This window comes from Sus scrofa, chromosome 6 (assembly GCF_000003025.6).
Source record: "Sus scrofa isolate TJ Tabasco breed Duroc chromosome 6, Sscrofa11.1, whole genome shotgun sequence".
In the NCBI taxonomy this organism is placed as follows: domain Eukaryota; kingdom Metazoa; phylum Chordata; class Mammalia; order Artiodactyla; family Suidae; genus Sus; species Sus scrofa.
This window is the reverse complement of record NC_010448.4, coordinates 54455041-54469725: the sequence shown is the minus strand read 5'-3', so window position 1 is coordinate 54469725 and position 14685 is coordinate 54455041. Positions and strand designations below refer to the sequence as shown.

Genomic DNA, 14685 nt, shown 5'->3' with positions numbered 1-14685 from the left:
GAAAGAAAAAAAAAAAAGATGCTGTTAGCATGTAAGCTGAGAGTCAGGGAATGAGAAAATAAAGAGTGAAGATGGGGTGTGGTTGTAAGAGACGGGGCCGGAAACACAGACTTGGGGGCTGGAGATGACAGGGTCTAGACCTGTAGTGGGCATAGTGGCCACCCAAAACGACCACCCTCTAATTCCTGATCCAGGTGGGCCCAATACAAACCCATGAACCCTTCAAAGCAGAGAACCGTCTCTTTCTGCAAGAGGAAGAGGAAGCCATGGGGAGATGGGGCAGAAGGGAAATTCAGAGATTCCACGTATGAGATTTGAAGTGTGGGATCCACATGCAAGAACCGGAAAGAGGCCTCTAGGAACTCAGGGTAAGTGGCCCCAGGTGACATCCAGCAAAGAGGCAGGGATGTCAGTCCAACCCCAAGGGACACGATTGTGCCAACAACCTGAATGATCTTGGAAGCACCGTCTTGCTAGAGCCTCCAGATAAGAACCTCTCTGTCCTGCTGTACAGCACAGGAAACTGTAGCTAATCACTTGCTATGGAACATGATGGAGGGTAATATAAAAAAAATGTATATATATGTGTAACTGGGTCACTTTGCTGTACAGCAGAAATGGACAGAACATTGTAAATCGACTATAATAAAAAATTAAAAAAAAAAAGGAGTTCCTGTCGTGGCTCAGTGGTTAACGAATCCGACTAGGAACCATGAGGTTGCGGGTTCAATCCCTGGCCTTGCTCAGTGGGTTAAGGATCTGGCATTGCCGTGAGCTGTGGTGTAGGTTGCAGATACAACTCAGATCTAGGGTTGCTGTGGTTCTGGTGTAGGCCAGTGGCTACAGCTCCAATTCAATCCCTAGCCTGAGAACCTCCATATGCCGCAGGTGTGGCCCTAAAAATACAAAAATAAAATAAAACCAAAGTAAGCTTAAAAAAAAAAAAAAGAACCTCTCTGGCTAACACCTTGATTTTGCCCTTGATACATGCACAGAGTACCAGTACTATCCTAGATTTCTGACTTACAGATCAGTGAGAGAGTACATTTGCACAGAGTCATTGTTTGTGGTCATTTGTTGCAGTGACAATAGAAAACTAACACAGAGGCAGAGTGGACAGAAAGGAGTCAGAGTTGGCAGTGGGAGGGCAGCCGGAGCTGGAGGTGACAGGCTTGGAAAGCGCGGATGGGGCTGGAGGTGCCAGAGTCACTCAGTCAGAAGTCAGTGTCTGAATGAGAAAACTGAGCCCGGAGACAAGAACTAGTAGCTCAGCCAGAGGTCAGGCTCAAAGCTAGGGTTGGAGGGGACCTGCCATGGCTTGGTTGGCTGAGGCTTGGGACAGATTGCAAAAGAAGACAGTGCTGGTGGATATAAGAAAAAGTTTAATGGAAATGGAGCTTGGGGTGAAATCTGGTGGTGGTGGGGGTATATTATATGGAGGTGTTCCGCTGTCCTCGCTCCTATAACTGCTGGGAAGGTCTGAGGATATAAAGGAAGTGGGTCTTGCGAGCGGACAGCTTGGCATGGGAGGGGCTCTGGGTCCTGTCTTCGAGGACATCCTCGTGGGTCCCCTCTCGGAGCCCATCCCGGATGGCCTGCAGGCGGTGTCGCTTCTCACTAAGCCATCGGCTGCCCTCCTGAGCATCCTGGTGGGACCTCCGCCGTGGCAGTTTCATGATCCAGAAGGCTACTCGGGGATGGGGTTCCGGGTGGAAGCTGTCCACGGCCTTCGGGACAGGCGCCAGGGCCTCCTTCTCCTCTATCTTGGGTACCTGGCGAAGAGGGACAAGGAGACCCTCTCAAATTCCAAACGGCAGCCTCAGGATGCTCAGTCCTCCTGGCATATTCAACCCACTTTTCCACCTGTGGGATGCTTTGGGCATTAGAAGCTTGCTTTGCTGTTTACAAAGCACTTGGGTTTATAAGAGCTTTAGAATTAAAAATACTCTGAGGTTTATAGAATAGTCTAGGATTGAAAGCACATTTTGGAGGCTTCAGAAGCACTTTAGGATTAGGCATCCCTTGAGGTTTAGAAAGCAGTTTGAAATGTACAAAGCACTTTGGGATTAAAAGCTCGTGGCTTTATTAAAGAATCATGACAGGATTTCCCGTTGTGGCTCAGTGGTTAACGAATCCGACTAGGAACCATGAGGTTGCGGGTTCGATCCCTGGCCTTGCTCAGTGGGTTAAGGATCCGGCATTGCCGTGAGCTGTGGTGTAGGTTGCAGACACGGCTCGGATCTGGTATTGCTGTGGCTGTGGTATAGGCCGGTGGCTACAGCTCCGATTGGACCCGGCCTGGGAACCTCCACATGCCGCGGGAGCGGCCCAAGAAATGGCAAAAAGACAAAAAAAAAAAAAAAAAAAAAAGAATCATGACAATTGCAACATGTGGTCCTTGATTGAACCCTGGATCAAAAATCAAATCAACTTTTTTTTTTTTTTTTGGTCTTTTTGCTATTTCTTGGGCCGCTCCCTCGGCATATGCAGGTTCCTAGGCTAGGGGTCGAATCAGAACTGTAGCCACCGGCCTACACCAGAGCCACAGCAACGTGGGAACCGAGCTGAGTCTGCAACCTACACCGCATGCAGCTCACCACAACGCCAGCTCGTTAACCCACTGAGCAAGGGCAGGGACCCAACCCGCAACCTCATGGTTCCTAGTCGGATTCGTTAACCACTGCGCCATGCCGGGAACTCCCAAATCAACTTTTTTGAAAGTTCGTGTTGAGGCTCAGTGGAAACGAATCTGACTAGCATCCATGAGGACACAGGTTCGATTCCTGGCCTTGCTCAGTGGGTTAAGGATCCGGCGTTGCCGTGAGCTGTGGTGTAGGTAGCAGACGCAGTTTGGATCCCGAGTTGCTGTGGCTGTGGTGTAGGCTGGCAGCTACAGCTCTGATTAGACCCCTAGCCTTGGAGCCTCCATATGCCACAGGGGTGGCCCTAAAAAGACAAAAAAGAAAAGTATAAATAAAAAAAAGTAGCAATAAATCAACTTTTTTGGACAGCTTTCCATCCAGCTGGGGCATTTGACTGTGGTCCTTGCCACTCAAAGTGAGGGCTGTAGACCAGCAGCTTATGCAAATGAGCCTAATTCCATCCCGCCCTACTGAAACTGAAATCTGCATTTCAGTAAACTGAGGTTTGAGAAGCCCTAGAGCAGATTGTTAAGGGTTGAACTGTGTCCCCCCACCCTCCAATTCCTATGTTGAAGTTCTAATCCCCAGTAGTTCAGAAGGTGATCCCATTTAGAAATCGGGTCATTGTAATTTTCATTAGTTGAGGTCAGAGTTCCCGCTGTGGTACAGCTGGATTGGTGGCATCTTGAGAGTGCTGGAATGCAGGTTCAATCCCTGGCTCAGCACACAGTGGGTTAAGGATGCCGTGTTGGAGTTCCCATTGTGGTGCAGTGGTTAACGAATCTGACTAGGAGCCATGAGGTTGCGGGTTTGATCCCTGGCCTTGCTCAGTGGGGTAACGATCCGGCCTTGCCGTGAGCTGTGGTGTAGGTTGCAGACGCGGCCTCGGATCCCACGTTGCTGTGGCTCTGGCGTAGGCTGGTGGCTACAGCTGCGATTCGACCCCTAGCCTGGGAACCTCCATATGCTGTGAGAGCAGCCCTAGAAAAGGCAAAAAAAAAAAAAAAAAAAAAAAAAAGGATGCCGTGTTGCCAAACCTGTGGCTTATGGGGTGGCACCTGCAGCTCGGATCTGATCCCTGGCTGTGAAACACCATAACCCAAAAAGATGAGGTCATTAGGGCAGGTCCTAATCTAATATGATTGGCATCCTTAGGCCAAAGGGAAATTTGGGAGTTCTCTGGTGGCACATCGGGTTAAGGATCTGGCATTGTCACTGATGTGGCTTGGGTCACTGCTGTGGTGCGGGTTTGATCCCTGACTGGGAAATTTCCATATGCCTTGGGTGCAGCCAAAAAATAAATTAAAAAAAAATTAAAAAGGGACATAGAAATGCACATAGGGAGAACCTGTATGAGGATAAAGGCAGAGATGGTGATGATGCACCTGCATGCCAAAGAACGCCAAAGATGGTTATGGAACCACAGGCAGCAAGAGGAGAGCCTGGAATAGATTTCCCAGGAAGGAAGGAACCAACCTGGCAGGACCATGATCTTGGACACGGAGCCTCCAGGAACTATGGGACAATCAAGTGTTTTTTGCTTGTTTATTTGTTTTGGTTTTTTTTTTTTTTTTTTTTTTTTTTTGGTGTTTTTAGGGCTGCACTTGCAGCATATGGAAGTTCCCAGGCTAGGAGTCAAGTCGGAGCTGTAGCTGCCGGCCCATGCAACAGCCACAGCCACAGCCACGCTCAGATCAGAGCCATGTCTGCGAACTACACCACCGCTCACAGCAATGCCAGATCCTTAACCCGGTGATCAAGGCCAGGGATCGAACCTGCATCCTCATGGATACTAGTCAAGCTCATTAACCACTGAGCCATGACAGAAGCTCCGAGTCAATTCATCTTTTCCTCCTAAACTATAGAAAATGTTTGGGCTTGGATACTTTTAGGGGGCAGGGGTGGGTCCTAACCTTCCAGTTACCCTCCAAGCTCCTCTCTTCTGGATCAATGGATGCTACCACCTTCTCAGAGATCAGCACCTCTCCTGTCTTGTTGTCGGTCACCTGTGAGGACAGAGCAGAGAGGGAGAACGAAGCCGCTTTCCTCTATTGCCCCTTTCCCGAAAGATACTGCAGCATGAGGGATCTTGGGGTGACTCCAAAAAGGACTTCCTGGCATAGACACCTTGTCAATCTGGAGGTGGCTGGAGAGAGTATTGTTCCCCAGCCTGCGCTCCTGGTTCTCTTCTTGGTGGTAGTTCCTGGGGAGGCCCCGGAAGTCCATTGGGGCAGAGAAGAAGCTGTCCATGCCCCGCAGAAGGTCATCCTGGGGCCGGAGGAGGAAATCGGTGAGCTGCTGGAACTCCAGACTCCCCAGGACATCTGCAGCCTTGTCAGAACCCCCTTCCCTCTCTGCCCTCTGACTCTCAGGGCTTAACCAGCTTACCTCCTGCCCCCATCTGTCCCATTACTTTCCTATTCCTGCCCCCTCATTTGTCTTCTGTCTCTCTGTCCCCATTCCCCTCTCCTCTTGTCTCTCTCTCTCTTTCTCTGCTTGTCTCCCTCCCTTTTTTCCTCTCGGCCTCCCAGTCACTCGCTGTCTTTTGACGCGTTCTCTTCCTATCTATCTTTCTACCTGGCCGTGACCCATCTCCCTACTCTGTTTCCCTGAACCCCTTCCAGCCCTCGGTCACCATCTGCCCCTGTCCTTCTCTGCTTTTCTTCCCCCGCGTCCATGCCATCGCTCACTTTCAGAAAAAGCCGGGTGAAGCCTTGGAGTAGACTGCGGAGGCCTAGAAAACCCGAGGAGCTCTCCTGGGCGTCACCATCGCGGATCGGGGCTGCAGTGGAGGCGGGCAACGAGGCAGAAGGGAGCAGCAGCAGCAGGACCAGCGGGTGCCACATGGCGGGGCGGGCCGGGAGCCTGTGGCAAGCTCAGGGGTCAGAGCCCCTCCATCCCCGATCAAGGCCCCGCCCCCTAAGCGCCCAAACCCTCGCCCTAGAGGACGACCCCTTCCGGGCCCAGGAACTCCTCATACCCCGCCCATTTGCCCCCTCCTCTTACCTTCCACTCCAACCCCCTCCATGAGTCAGGCCCCGCCCCCCCTCCCAGGACCGCCTGATACTGGGATCTCAATCCTCTCCTTCGCCAGCGTTCATATCCACATCTCTTTCATATCCTGGTCTCATTCCTCCTCACCTTCTCCCACGCCCCGCCCCTTCTTCTGGGCGCCGCCTTTATACTACACCACAGCCTGGTCCACCGGACTCTCAGGCTCCCGCAGTCCAAGGACTGTTATATCTAAACAGTTCTGGTCTCGAGCCTAGGCCGGATTACCTGGGGCGTTGGGTGAGCTCCGCGAGCCCTGGACTCGGCCCTATTTGCTTGACCACGCCCCCATCTGCTGACCTCACCCAGGAGCCGGGCCCTCTATTGGATAGTCACGCCCTTAAGGGAAGAGCCACGCCCTTAAGGGAAGAGCCACACCCTTTAAGCCAAAGCCCAGCGTACTTTTCAAGCACACACCCCCATAGTCAGACCACGCCCCTGTCCGTTGACCTTGGCCTTGGAGACCCAGTGTTGCCCGCATTCTCCGATCGTGCCCATCTTGCCGCAGTCTTGCTCCAATTGCAGATGGCCCCGCCCCTGACTTAGAGCCACGCCCGCACACCTAGGCCCCACCTAAGAGCCCCAGATCTTGCCCCTAGTGCCCTCAGTTCCACTAGTCTGCTGATGAAATGCCCTACTCTGAACAGTCCTTCTGATTCGTCCACTGCTTAATTTTCTTTTTATCTGTCTGAGTTTCTCCACATCCCTTCCCATCTTCTCCAGGTTTTGAAAGGATTAACGCGCTCAATAGAAGGCTATGTAGGGACGCTGAACACGGAGCCCTCTTGCTACCACTGAAAAGCTCCGCCCTCTCGGGAAACCCTAAATCCAGTCCCGAGTCCCATCTTCCAAGGAGCCCGGAATCCCGGCTCCCCTCTACCTCAGGACCTCAGAGTCTGGACCCCAGCCCCTCTAGTCCCGAATTTGAACACTTAATCCTCATCTTTAAGGAACCTTTTTTTTTTTTTTTTTAATTTTAAGTGGCATGTGTAAATTCTAGGACCAGGGATCGAACCAGAGCCGCCATAGCAGACAAGGCATGTAGTCAGCCACAGAGGAAGCCCAAAGGGCCTTTTTAAGGGACTCTTATCTCTCTCTTCAGGCACCGAGGCTCTCTCCTGGTCCTGGGACACCAAATACCTCTAGTCCACTATCGCGTGTCCATGAGAGTCTCCATCTCCGTGAACCTCTAATAAACTCCCAGTCGTCTTGCCTTCCACCCTTAACTCTCAGGAAGTCACAAGGAAAGCAATCAATGGGGGGGAAAAATCAATGGAAATCGATAAAAAAAAAATCCAGCCTTATACTTCAATCCTGAAAAATGCACTTGAGGGTTGAACAGGAAAGTTTCTTTTGTTTCTTTTTCCTATCAATCGTTCCCGCACACACACAGCTGGGTAAAGCCAGGTGTCCAGGCCTCCAGACCCTTCCTCTCTAGACCCAGGAATCTTGGCCCCCAGTCCCCCCTCCCTCAGATCCAGGTTTCCTGGCCCCCATCAATCCTCCCTCAGACCCCTGAATCCAGACGCCCAAGACCCCTCCTCTCTCAGGGATCCTTCTAAGCACCAGAATCTGGACGTTCTCACCAGGCCCCAGCTAGACTTCACCTTTTTTTGCCAAAGCAAAAATCTTCCCCTAAATTGTCACCGTCGGATCCCCCTTCCCGCTGTCCGGCGCCCGGACCCGCCCCCCCTCCGGTCCCTCCCACTTTTCCCAAACAAAGCTCCCGGGCAACTTTCTCCCTCGCAGCGCCCCGCCCGCCCGCGGCTCCCCAGCCCCAGGCCGGGAGGTAGGAAGGCGCCGGCGGGAGTCGGGGATTCTGCATTTGGGTGTGTGAGTTGGGGTGGGCAATTATGCGTTACGCTTTGAGGTGTTTGTGGGCCCATCTCTGAACTGCTGGCCGCCCTCTTCTTTACCGGGGGTGGGCCCGAGGGTGCGCTCGTGACCGAGGCTAAGTGTGGAGTTGGAACTTTCGCCACACTCGGGGTGTTTGCTGATGGGTCTGAGTTTGAGACTGTGCGCCTGGGAATGGGTGAGGGCTGGGGACTCTGGCGGGTGTGTGCGCCTGAGTGTGAGTGTCTGTGGAGGTGTCGGTTTCACGTGAGAAAGGACCCCGGGCTTGTTTCTGACCGAATTGGTTTGTGTGTGTCATTTGTGGGCGCCTGGTCCTCCTCGTGGAGAACGGAGGCCTCCTGGGTGGCCGAAGGTGGGCTACGGGGCTTTCTGGATCTTCAGTCTTGTCGCTTTGGAGGTTTGGGGCCTGGGGAGGGGAGTTAGGGGGGACTTTTCTGACTCGGCTCCTCCGTCCCTTTGTCTGGCCACATGGGGGAGAGCTGGGCTGGGGTTTTGGCCTACGGGGGTCCTGACCGCCGCAGCGCCACTGGGCTCGGCCTGGGGTCTTTGTCTATCTCGGCCGGGGCTCCGGGGTCCAAGGGAGGAGGGGGATGGGGGCCTGGACTCTGGGGTCCTGGGAAAGCTGTGGAAGACGTGGAGCCGCCAGGGAGGCGGGATCTGACTGTATTGGAAAAAGTTTTCCCCCCGTTCCCGGCCTCCGGAAAGTCACTGGGAACTTGAGTTGGATCTGAGCCCACAGTGCCGGGGGCGGGGGATGGGGGGGAGGGGAACGGGGGAAGGGGCGGGGCTGGGGCCGGAGGGGAGGTGCCCTCGCCGGCCAGCCCCTCCCCTGATGGGGGTTGTGGGAAACTGGGGGAGGGGACGCCTGGGCCCTTTGTTCTGGCGCTCCTGATGGCAGAGCGCCCCCGCCCCCCAGTCTGTGGTGCTGTGGGTCTTTCCTGGTCTTGGCTGGAGTTTCTTCCCTGAGTCTGTCCCTCTCTCTCTGGGTCTCTGTCCCCTACTCTCTGGGACTCTGTCCTCTCTCTCTCTCTCTCTGAGTCGCTGTTCCTCTCTCTCTGGATCGCCCCTCAGCCTTACTCGGGCCTGGGCCCCTCCTTCTTTTCTGGCAGCTGCTGCTCACATCCTAGCACCTGTTCTGGGGGAGGGACTGAGCAGATTTCACCCACACCCCCCCTTCCCCTCAACTAGGCCCTGACGCCTGTCTTCTTTAAACCAGTAATCCATACCCAAAGTTTCAGCCCTCGTGGGCCCTAGGCATTCCTCCGGGGTCTTAAGACTTCATCACAACCCCGGCTCCCTTGAAAACACAGAGGATAATGTTCTCACCCTAAGCTTCCCCAGAAATCCAGCCAACTTTCTCCCCTAGGACCTAAAAGTCAAGGCCCCCCCCAGGCTCTTGCTTCCCTCAGACCTGGGAGTTCGGCTTCCAGCCCCCTCCTTTCTCAGATCCAGGGGTCCAGGCTCCCAGTCCCCTCCTCCCTCAGGCCCCAGGATCTGGGTACCCCTGCCTCCTCCCTCGGACCCAGCTCTCTGCACCCCCAGCCCTCCCAGCCCTGAGGTCCCTCTGGGTGGGTTGTGGGAACCTTGGTGACCTCTGTGTTCCTCCAGGCCCAGATGGGGGAACCCCGGGCTGGGGCCCCCCTGGACGATGGCAGCGGCTGGACAGGAAGTGAGGAAGGAAGTGAAGAGGGCACTGGTGGCAGTGAGGGGGCTGGGGGAGATGGGGGCCCAGACGCCGAGGGTGTCTGGAGTCCAGACATCGAGCAGAGCTTCCAGGAGGCCCTGGCCATCTACCCACCCTGTGGTCGGCGGAAAATCATCCTGTCGGATGAAGGCAAGATGTATGGTGAGTTCATCCTCTCTTTTTGCCTTGGCCCCCGCTGGTTAATACAAATATTAGATAACAGGAGTTCCCTGGTGATTCGACGGATTAAGGATCAGGTGTTGTCACTGCAGCAGCTCAGGTCACTGCTGTGGTGTGATTCTAACCTCTGGCCCTGGGAACTTCCATATGCTATGGGTGTGGCTCCCCAATAAATTAAGCAACATTGGTGGAGCTGTAAACACTGTTCACATAAAAGCACGCTGTATCCTCACAGTGACTCAGGCAGGGGCTAGCATCACTGTTTGCACAGATGAGGAGACCAAGGCCCAGGAAGGCTAAATGATTTGTCAGAGGCCACACAGAACAAGCTTGTGGCAGAACTGGGATCTGAATCCGGGCAGCCGGGCTCCAGAGTGTGCAGTCATAATTCCTCTCCCATATAGCTTCTGGGTTGCTGTGGATTTCTGGGAACTGTTCCTTCTTGCTCCTTCCTCCCAGTCCTCACTGTTGGGAAGTTCTGCTGAAGGTCTAACTCTCTTCCATCTTTGACCCTTCAGGTCGGAATGAACTGATCGCCCGCTACATCAAGCTGAGAACGGGGAAGACCCGAACTCGCAAACAGGTCTCAAGACTGACTTGGGGGCTTCTGCTTGGGGCGGGCTTGTTTTCTCAGGGCCATCTGATTGGCAGATTCAGGTTGGAGGAGGGGTTTGTTCCTGTGCTCTAACCATGCCTGTTCTGGTATAGTTCTCTTAGCAGTTGCATGAGAACCAGAGGGTGAGACCAAAAGAGCCAAAGAGAGGTGTTCTCTTGTGGTGCAGTGGGTTAAGGATCTGGCGCTGTCACTGCAGCGGCTGGGGTTGCTGCTGTGGAATGGGTTCAATCCCTGGCCCAGGAACTTGTACATGCCACGGGGTCTGAAAAAAAAAAAAAAAGAGAGAGAGAGAGAGAATGGAGAAAGAAATAAGACCTGGGTTTGCTGGGGCTGGGGCTGATCAGCAGTGTTAGTGAGAAAAGAATAGCCTTCATAAACACATCTGTGTTCTTATGCTCTAAGACAGCTCTGTGTTTGTCACCTGTCATGTTTCAGCAGCTCCGTGGGTCACCTGGAGGGAGCAGCAGGGGACGCAAGGGGCAAGTGGCTGTGGCCTGACTCTGCTTCTCTGTTACTTCCCTCAGGTCTCTAGTCATATCCAGGTTTTGGCCCGAAGGAAATCGAGGGAAATCCAGTCCAAACTCAAGGTAGGATCGTGGCAGACACCTTGGGAGGGAGACAAAGACCCTGAGAGATGGGGACAGGGACCCAGAGAGAGGGAGACAGGGACCTGGCTGGAGGGCTCAGAGAGAGAGAGAAGGCAACAGAGATCCAGAGAAAGGGGCATAAAGAGACCCAGGGTGGGGGACAAAGCCCCACAGATGGGGCCCGAGTCACACAGAGAGGAAGACAGAGTGGGGGAGCAGAGACTCAAGGTGGGGGTTAGCGGCCCAGCACGGGTATGGATAGAGAGCCTGGGTTGGAAGGGTTTCACAGAGAGAGGGGGCCAAGATTTAGCTTTCGGACAGGCAAAAAGGGTTGGGCGTTGGCCTTCTCCTCTGGCTCCTGCTGTCCTTGCCCTCCCTCTCCACACCTCTCCTCTAACCATCCCTCTTTTTGCTCTGCCTGGTCCTCATGGACTGTTCCCTCTTGTGCCCTGAGGATCTCCTCTTCATCTTCCGGTTCGTCTTCCCATGTGACCTGACTGCACTTCCGGTGCCCAGGCATCTCCATTTCCGTTCAGAGATGTTCATATCCCTTTTCTTTTTTGCTTCCTCTGGATTTCCTGGTCCCTCTTGACCTAAGACCCTCATTTTCTACTCCTCCAAGAGTGGGTCTTTTCTGCCTCTTCCTCAGGACTTGGGGACCACCACTTCCTGTTCTTTTTGTTCCCAGAAGCCTCTGCTTCCTTTTTTCTTTAAGTCTGAAAACGTTCACTTCCGGTCTTTGGTCTTTTCCTGGACCTCGCTTCCCCCCGCCTCTGTCCCCTCCAGCCTGGGAACCCTTCACTCTGTCTTGTGGGTCGATCTAAACGTCTCACTTCCTGTTGCCTGTGTATTCAGAAGCCGTCACTTCCGGCTCTTTCTGAACCTAGAAACCTTAGTGGCTGCCTTTTATTCTGGGCAGGGGGACCCCTTTCCCCTTCTAGGCCTGGCCTTCTCTACTTTCCCTATTCATCCGTTCCTTCCCCTGGCTCCCTTTGCCCGGCTCAGGGTGGCTGGGCTGTAGGGTTGGGAGGGCAGGAAGGTGTGTGTGTGGGGGAGTCCAGGCCTCATTTCCTAAATCATGTTTTCTTTCCTCCTTTGGCACCCTCCCCCACCCCCATGGGCAGGCCCTGAACGTGGTAAGTCCCCCTACCCATCCTCCCACCCAGTCTCTTACCCAGACGTCCCTGGGGAGGCCAGGAGGGGCAGGGGGCTGTAGTGAGCGGGATTTGGACCCTTTCTCATTCTTTTGCCTTGGCTCCCCAGCTCTGCATCTCCCCAGGCTTGCCCTGCCCTTTCACTGTCCCACCCTTCCTGTATTCACTGGGACTCCCCAATAACACGGACCTCCAACGTTTCCTCCAGGACCAGGTTTCCAAGGACAAGGCTTTCCAGACAATGGCCACCATGTCCTCCGCCCAGCTCATCTCAGCACCTTCCCTGCAGGCCAAACTGGGTCCTGCTGGTCCTCAGGTGGCCTGGGTTGGGGATTGTGGGGTTCAGGGCTGGAGGGATGGGTTCATAATTTCAGCAGAAAATTGATTAACCCTGACCCCTTCTTTGTCTCTTCTTCAGGCACCAGAGCTTTTCCAGTTTTGGTCGGGGGGTTCTGGGCCCCCTTGGAATGTTCCAGAGTGAGTACTTGTTTGTTTGTTTTTGCTTTTTAGGACCACACCAGCAGCATATGGAAGTTCCCAGGCTAGGGGTCGAATTGAAGCTATGGCTGCCAGCCACAACCGGAACTCCTAGAGCAGGGGTCTTTATCTCCTCTCTGAGTCAGAGGAAGAAAATGGGGTCCAGAGGTACATGGAAATGTCCTTTTCAGCTGCTAGAGAGCCCTGAGGGTGACAGGATATGTTTCTAGTCTAGAAGAATAGAAATGGCCCCAGAGGCTCATGGGAAATGGAGCTTTCAGCCCAGAGAGGAGACAGTGGGTCCAGGCTGGGCATTGGTAGGGCAGTGTGGCCTCAGGATGGTGAGGCAGGAGCATTGAGGGTGTCATCAGACGAAGAATAAAGTGATGGGCTGTGGGATCCAGGCTGGGAGAAAGGAAAGTTCATTGGGGAGGTGTGGCTGGATCGGGACATGGAAAAGGGTCAGAGCAAGTCCCTGGGGGCCGAAGGAACCACAGGTTTGCAGGGGAGGGGCTTGAGCTGGAAGGAGGGTGCTTTAGCAAGCATCACACTGGGCACTGGGGTCCCACCTTTTATGGAGCTGATGGTCGATCCGGGGAGACGACTGTTAATTGAATCGTCACCTACATAAACGCAAAATTGAAATGTGCAGTGGTATGAAGAGCTGCTGCAGGTTCTGGGGTGAGGGAGAGAGTTCTAGGGCTTTCTCTGAACAGGTAACATTGAAGACTGAGTAGGACTTAGGTATTTCATGAGGTTGGGACTATTTTAGGCAGAGAAAACGGCAGGTGCCAAGGCCCTGAAGTGTGAAATCTTGGTGAATTCCAAAATACCAAAAGAAGTATTAAGCCATTGTCTGATCAGTCAGATGTTTATTGCTTTTATTTTTTTCCTTTTTTATTTATCTTTTTAGGGCTGCACCTGTGGCATATGGAGGTTCCCAGGCTCGGGGTTGAATCAGAGCTGTTGCTGCCGGCCTACGCCACAGCCACAGCCACGCCAGATCTGAGCCGCATCTGCGACCTACACCACAGCTCACGGCAACACCAGATCCTTAACCCACTGAGCGAGGCCAGGGATCGAACCTGCAACCTCATGGATCCTAGTCAGATTCATTTCCCCTGCGCCATGGTGGCACCTCCTGCCTCTTTCCTTCTTGCTGACCCCCAGCTTCCTCTCTCCCTCAGCGTGAAGCCATTCTCGCAGACACCGTTCTCCCTGTCACTGACTCCTCCATCTACTGACCTCCCAGGTAAGAAAGCTGTTCTCCGCTCTCCCATTTTCCCTCTCTCTTCTCAGCCTCAACTGCCTTTCCTTCTACTTTCCATTAATCAGGATACTTTTTTTTGTGTGTGCTATTTAGGGCCATACCCGCAGCATATGGAGGTTCCCAGGGTAGGGGTCGAATCGGAGCTACACCATGGCCAGAGCAACACGGGATCCAAGCTGCATCTGCGACCTACACCATAGCTCTGGATCCTTAACCCACACAGCAATGCTGGATCCTTAACCCACTGAGTGAGGTCAGGGATCAAACCTGCATCCTCATGGATACTAGTCGGGTTCGTTAAACACTGAGCCACAATGGGAGCTCCAGGGGATACATTTTTCCTGGGGTCCAGCTTTTGAGGCAGTGCCTTTGGCGGTATGGATAGATAAGTGGCATAATTTTAGTGGTGAAGAGCACGGCCTCTGTAGAGGCTAGATATACTGGTTTGTGTTCTGTCACTTGCTACCCTAAAGGACATTGGGGAAGTGTATTAATCAAGATTCTTTCAGCTGCAAGTGACAGAAACTCAAATCAAGGTAGATGACCTCTCCCCAGAAAAAGGGAAATGTATTGGTTCAGGTAACTCATATTTCAGGAGTTATGGCTTCAGGCATGGTTGGATCCAGGGGCTCAAATGGTAGCATTGGGACTTGCTTGTTTCTGTTTTTCTTCGTGGTGGCTTCATTCCCAGGCAGGCTCTGCCCATCCATGCTGATGTGGTTCTAAGAACTCGCACTGGTGAGCTCTCAGTTTCCACAGATTCATCACTTGGCTTTTGACTGCAAGTAGCAGAGTATCCAAATTAATAGTGCCTTAAATAGGAAAGGCTTTAATGATTCCACATAACAAAATGTCTGGAGGTGGGCTGCTTCTGTGCTGGCTCTGCAGTTCAGCAGTACCAGGGCTGGCATCTCTATAGATCTTTTGGCTATCATGACTCCAGGCCTTACATCCAAGCAGGACTTGGCCAGGGCCAAAAGCTTTCTCCTCCCAAAGTTCTGTCTTTTTCATTCAGGAAGAAACTCCTTCCCAGAAGCCCCCCAGCAGATTTCCCCTAACGTCTCATTGGCTAGGACTGTGTCACATGGCCACCTCTAGCTGCAAGGGAGGCTGGGAAAGTGAGTATTTAGCTTTTTCAGCTTCTAAGTGGAGGCAGGCAAGAGAGAACAG

At 53.3% G+C, this 14685-nt stretch overlaps 2 protein-coding genes across 10 annotated transcripts in view; one reads left to right on the top strand and one right to left on the bottom strand.

Annotated features, from left to right (window-relative positions):
* On the bottom strand, positions 1363–7359 carry DKKL1 (dickkopf like acrosomal protein 1). 4 transcript variants are annotated; one of them, XM_021094734.1, is made up of 5 exons: positions 7301–7359; positions 5333–5507; positions 4770–4910; positions 4556–4648; positions 1363–1772 (listed from the first exon to the last, which is right to left on the bottom strand). In XM_021094734.1, the coding sequence occupies exons 2-5, from the start codon at positions 5486–5488 to the stop codon at positions 1461–1463; spliced, it is 702 nt and encodes a 233-aa protein (XP_020950393.1). In that variant the 5' UTR covers positions 5489–5507; positions 7301–7359; the 3' UTR covers positions 1363–1460. The 4 variants fall into 4 exon arrangements, with proteins under 4 accessions (XP_020950393.1, XP_020950390.1, XP_020950392.1 ...); XM_021094731.1 differs by lacking the exon at positions 7301–7359 and adding an exon at positions 5922–6020; XM_021094733.1 differs by lacking the exon at positions 7301–7359 and adding an exon at positions 5784–5977.
* Positions 7401–14685, top strand: part of TEAD2 (TEA domain transcription factor 2) — a 14143-nt gene continuing 6858 nt past the window's right edge. For 3 of the 6 annotated variants that reach the window (XM_021094725.1, XM_021094723.1, XM_021094719.1), the window contains exons 1-8: positions 7401–7482; positions 9156–9393; positions 9930–9994; positions 10552–10614; positions 11739–11750; positions 11977–12084; positions 12187–12245; positions 13433–13497. In XM_021094725.1, coding sequence (XP_020950384.1) covers positions 9162–9393; positions 9930–9994; positions 10552–10614; positions 11739–11750; positions 11977–12084; positions 12187–12245; positions 13433–13497 — 604 coding nt within the window. In that variant the 5' untranslated portion in view covers positions 7401–7482; positions 9156–9161. Of the gene's footprint in view, positions 7900–9155; positions 9394–9929; positions 9995–10551; positions 10615–11738; positions 11751–11976; positions 12085–12186; positions 12246–13432; positions 13498–14685 lie in introns of all 6 variants that reach the window. The other 3 variants (XM_021094724.1, XM_021094721.1, XM_021094720.1) reach the window with 3 other exon arrangements.

What these genes read in the sequence shown, in the direction of transcription:
- DKKL1 (XM_021094734.1), bottom strand. Translation starts at nt 5,488, where the DNA reads ATGTGGCACCCGCTGGTCCTGCTGCTGCTGCTCCCTTCTGCCTCGTTG. An exon ending in TCACCCGGCTTTTTCTGAAA is followed by an intron (nt 4,911 to 5,332) that starts GTGAGCGATGGC and finishes CTCCGGCCCCAG; the next exon opens with GATGACCTTCTGCGGGGCAT. An exon ending in GCCACCTCCAGATTGACAAG is followed by an intron (nt 4,649 to 4,769) that starts GTGTCTATGCCA and finishes CTGTCCTCACAG; the next exon opens with GTGACCGACAACAAGACAGG.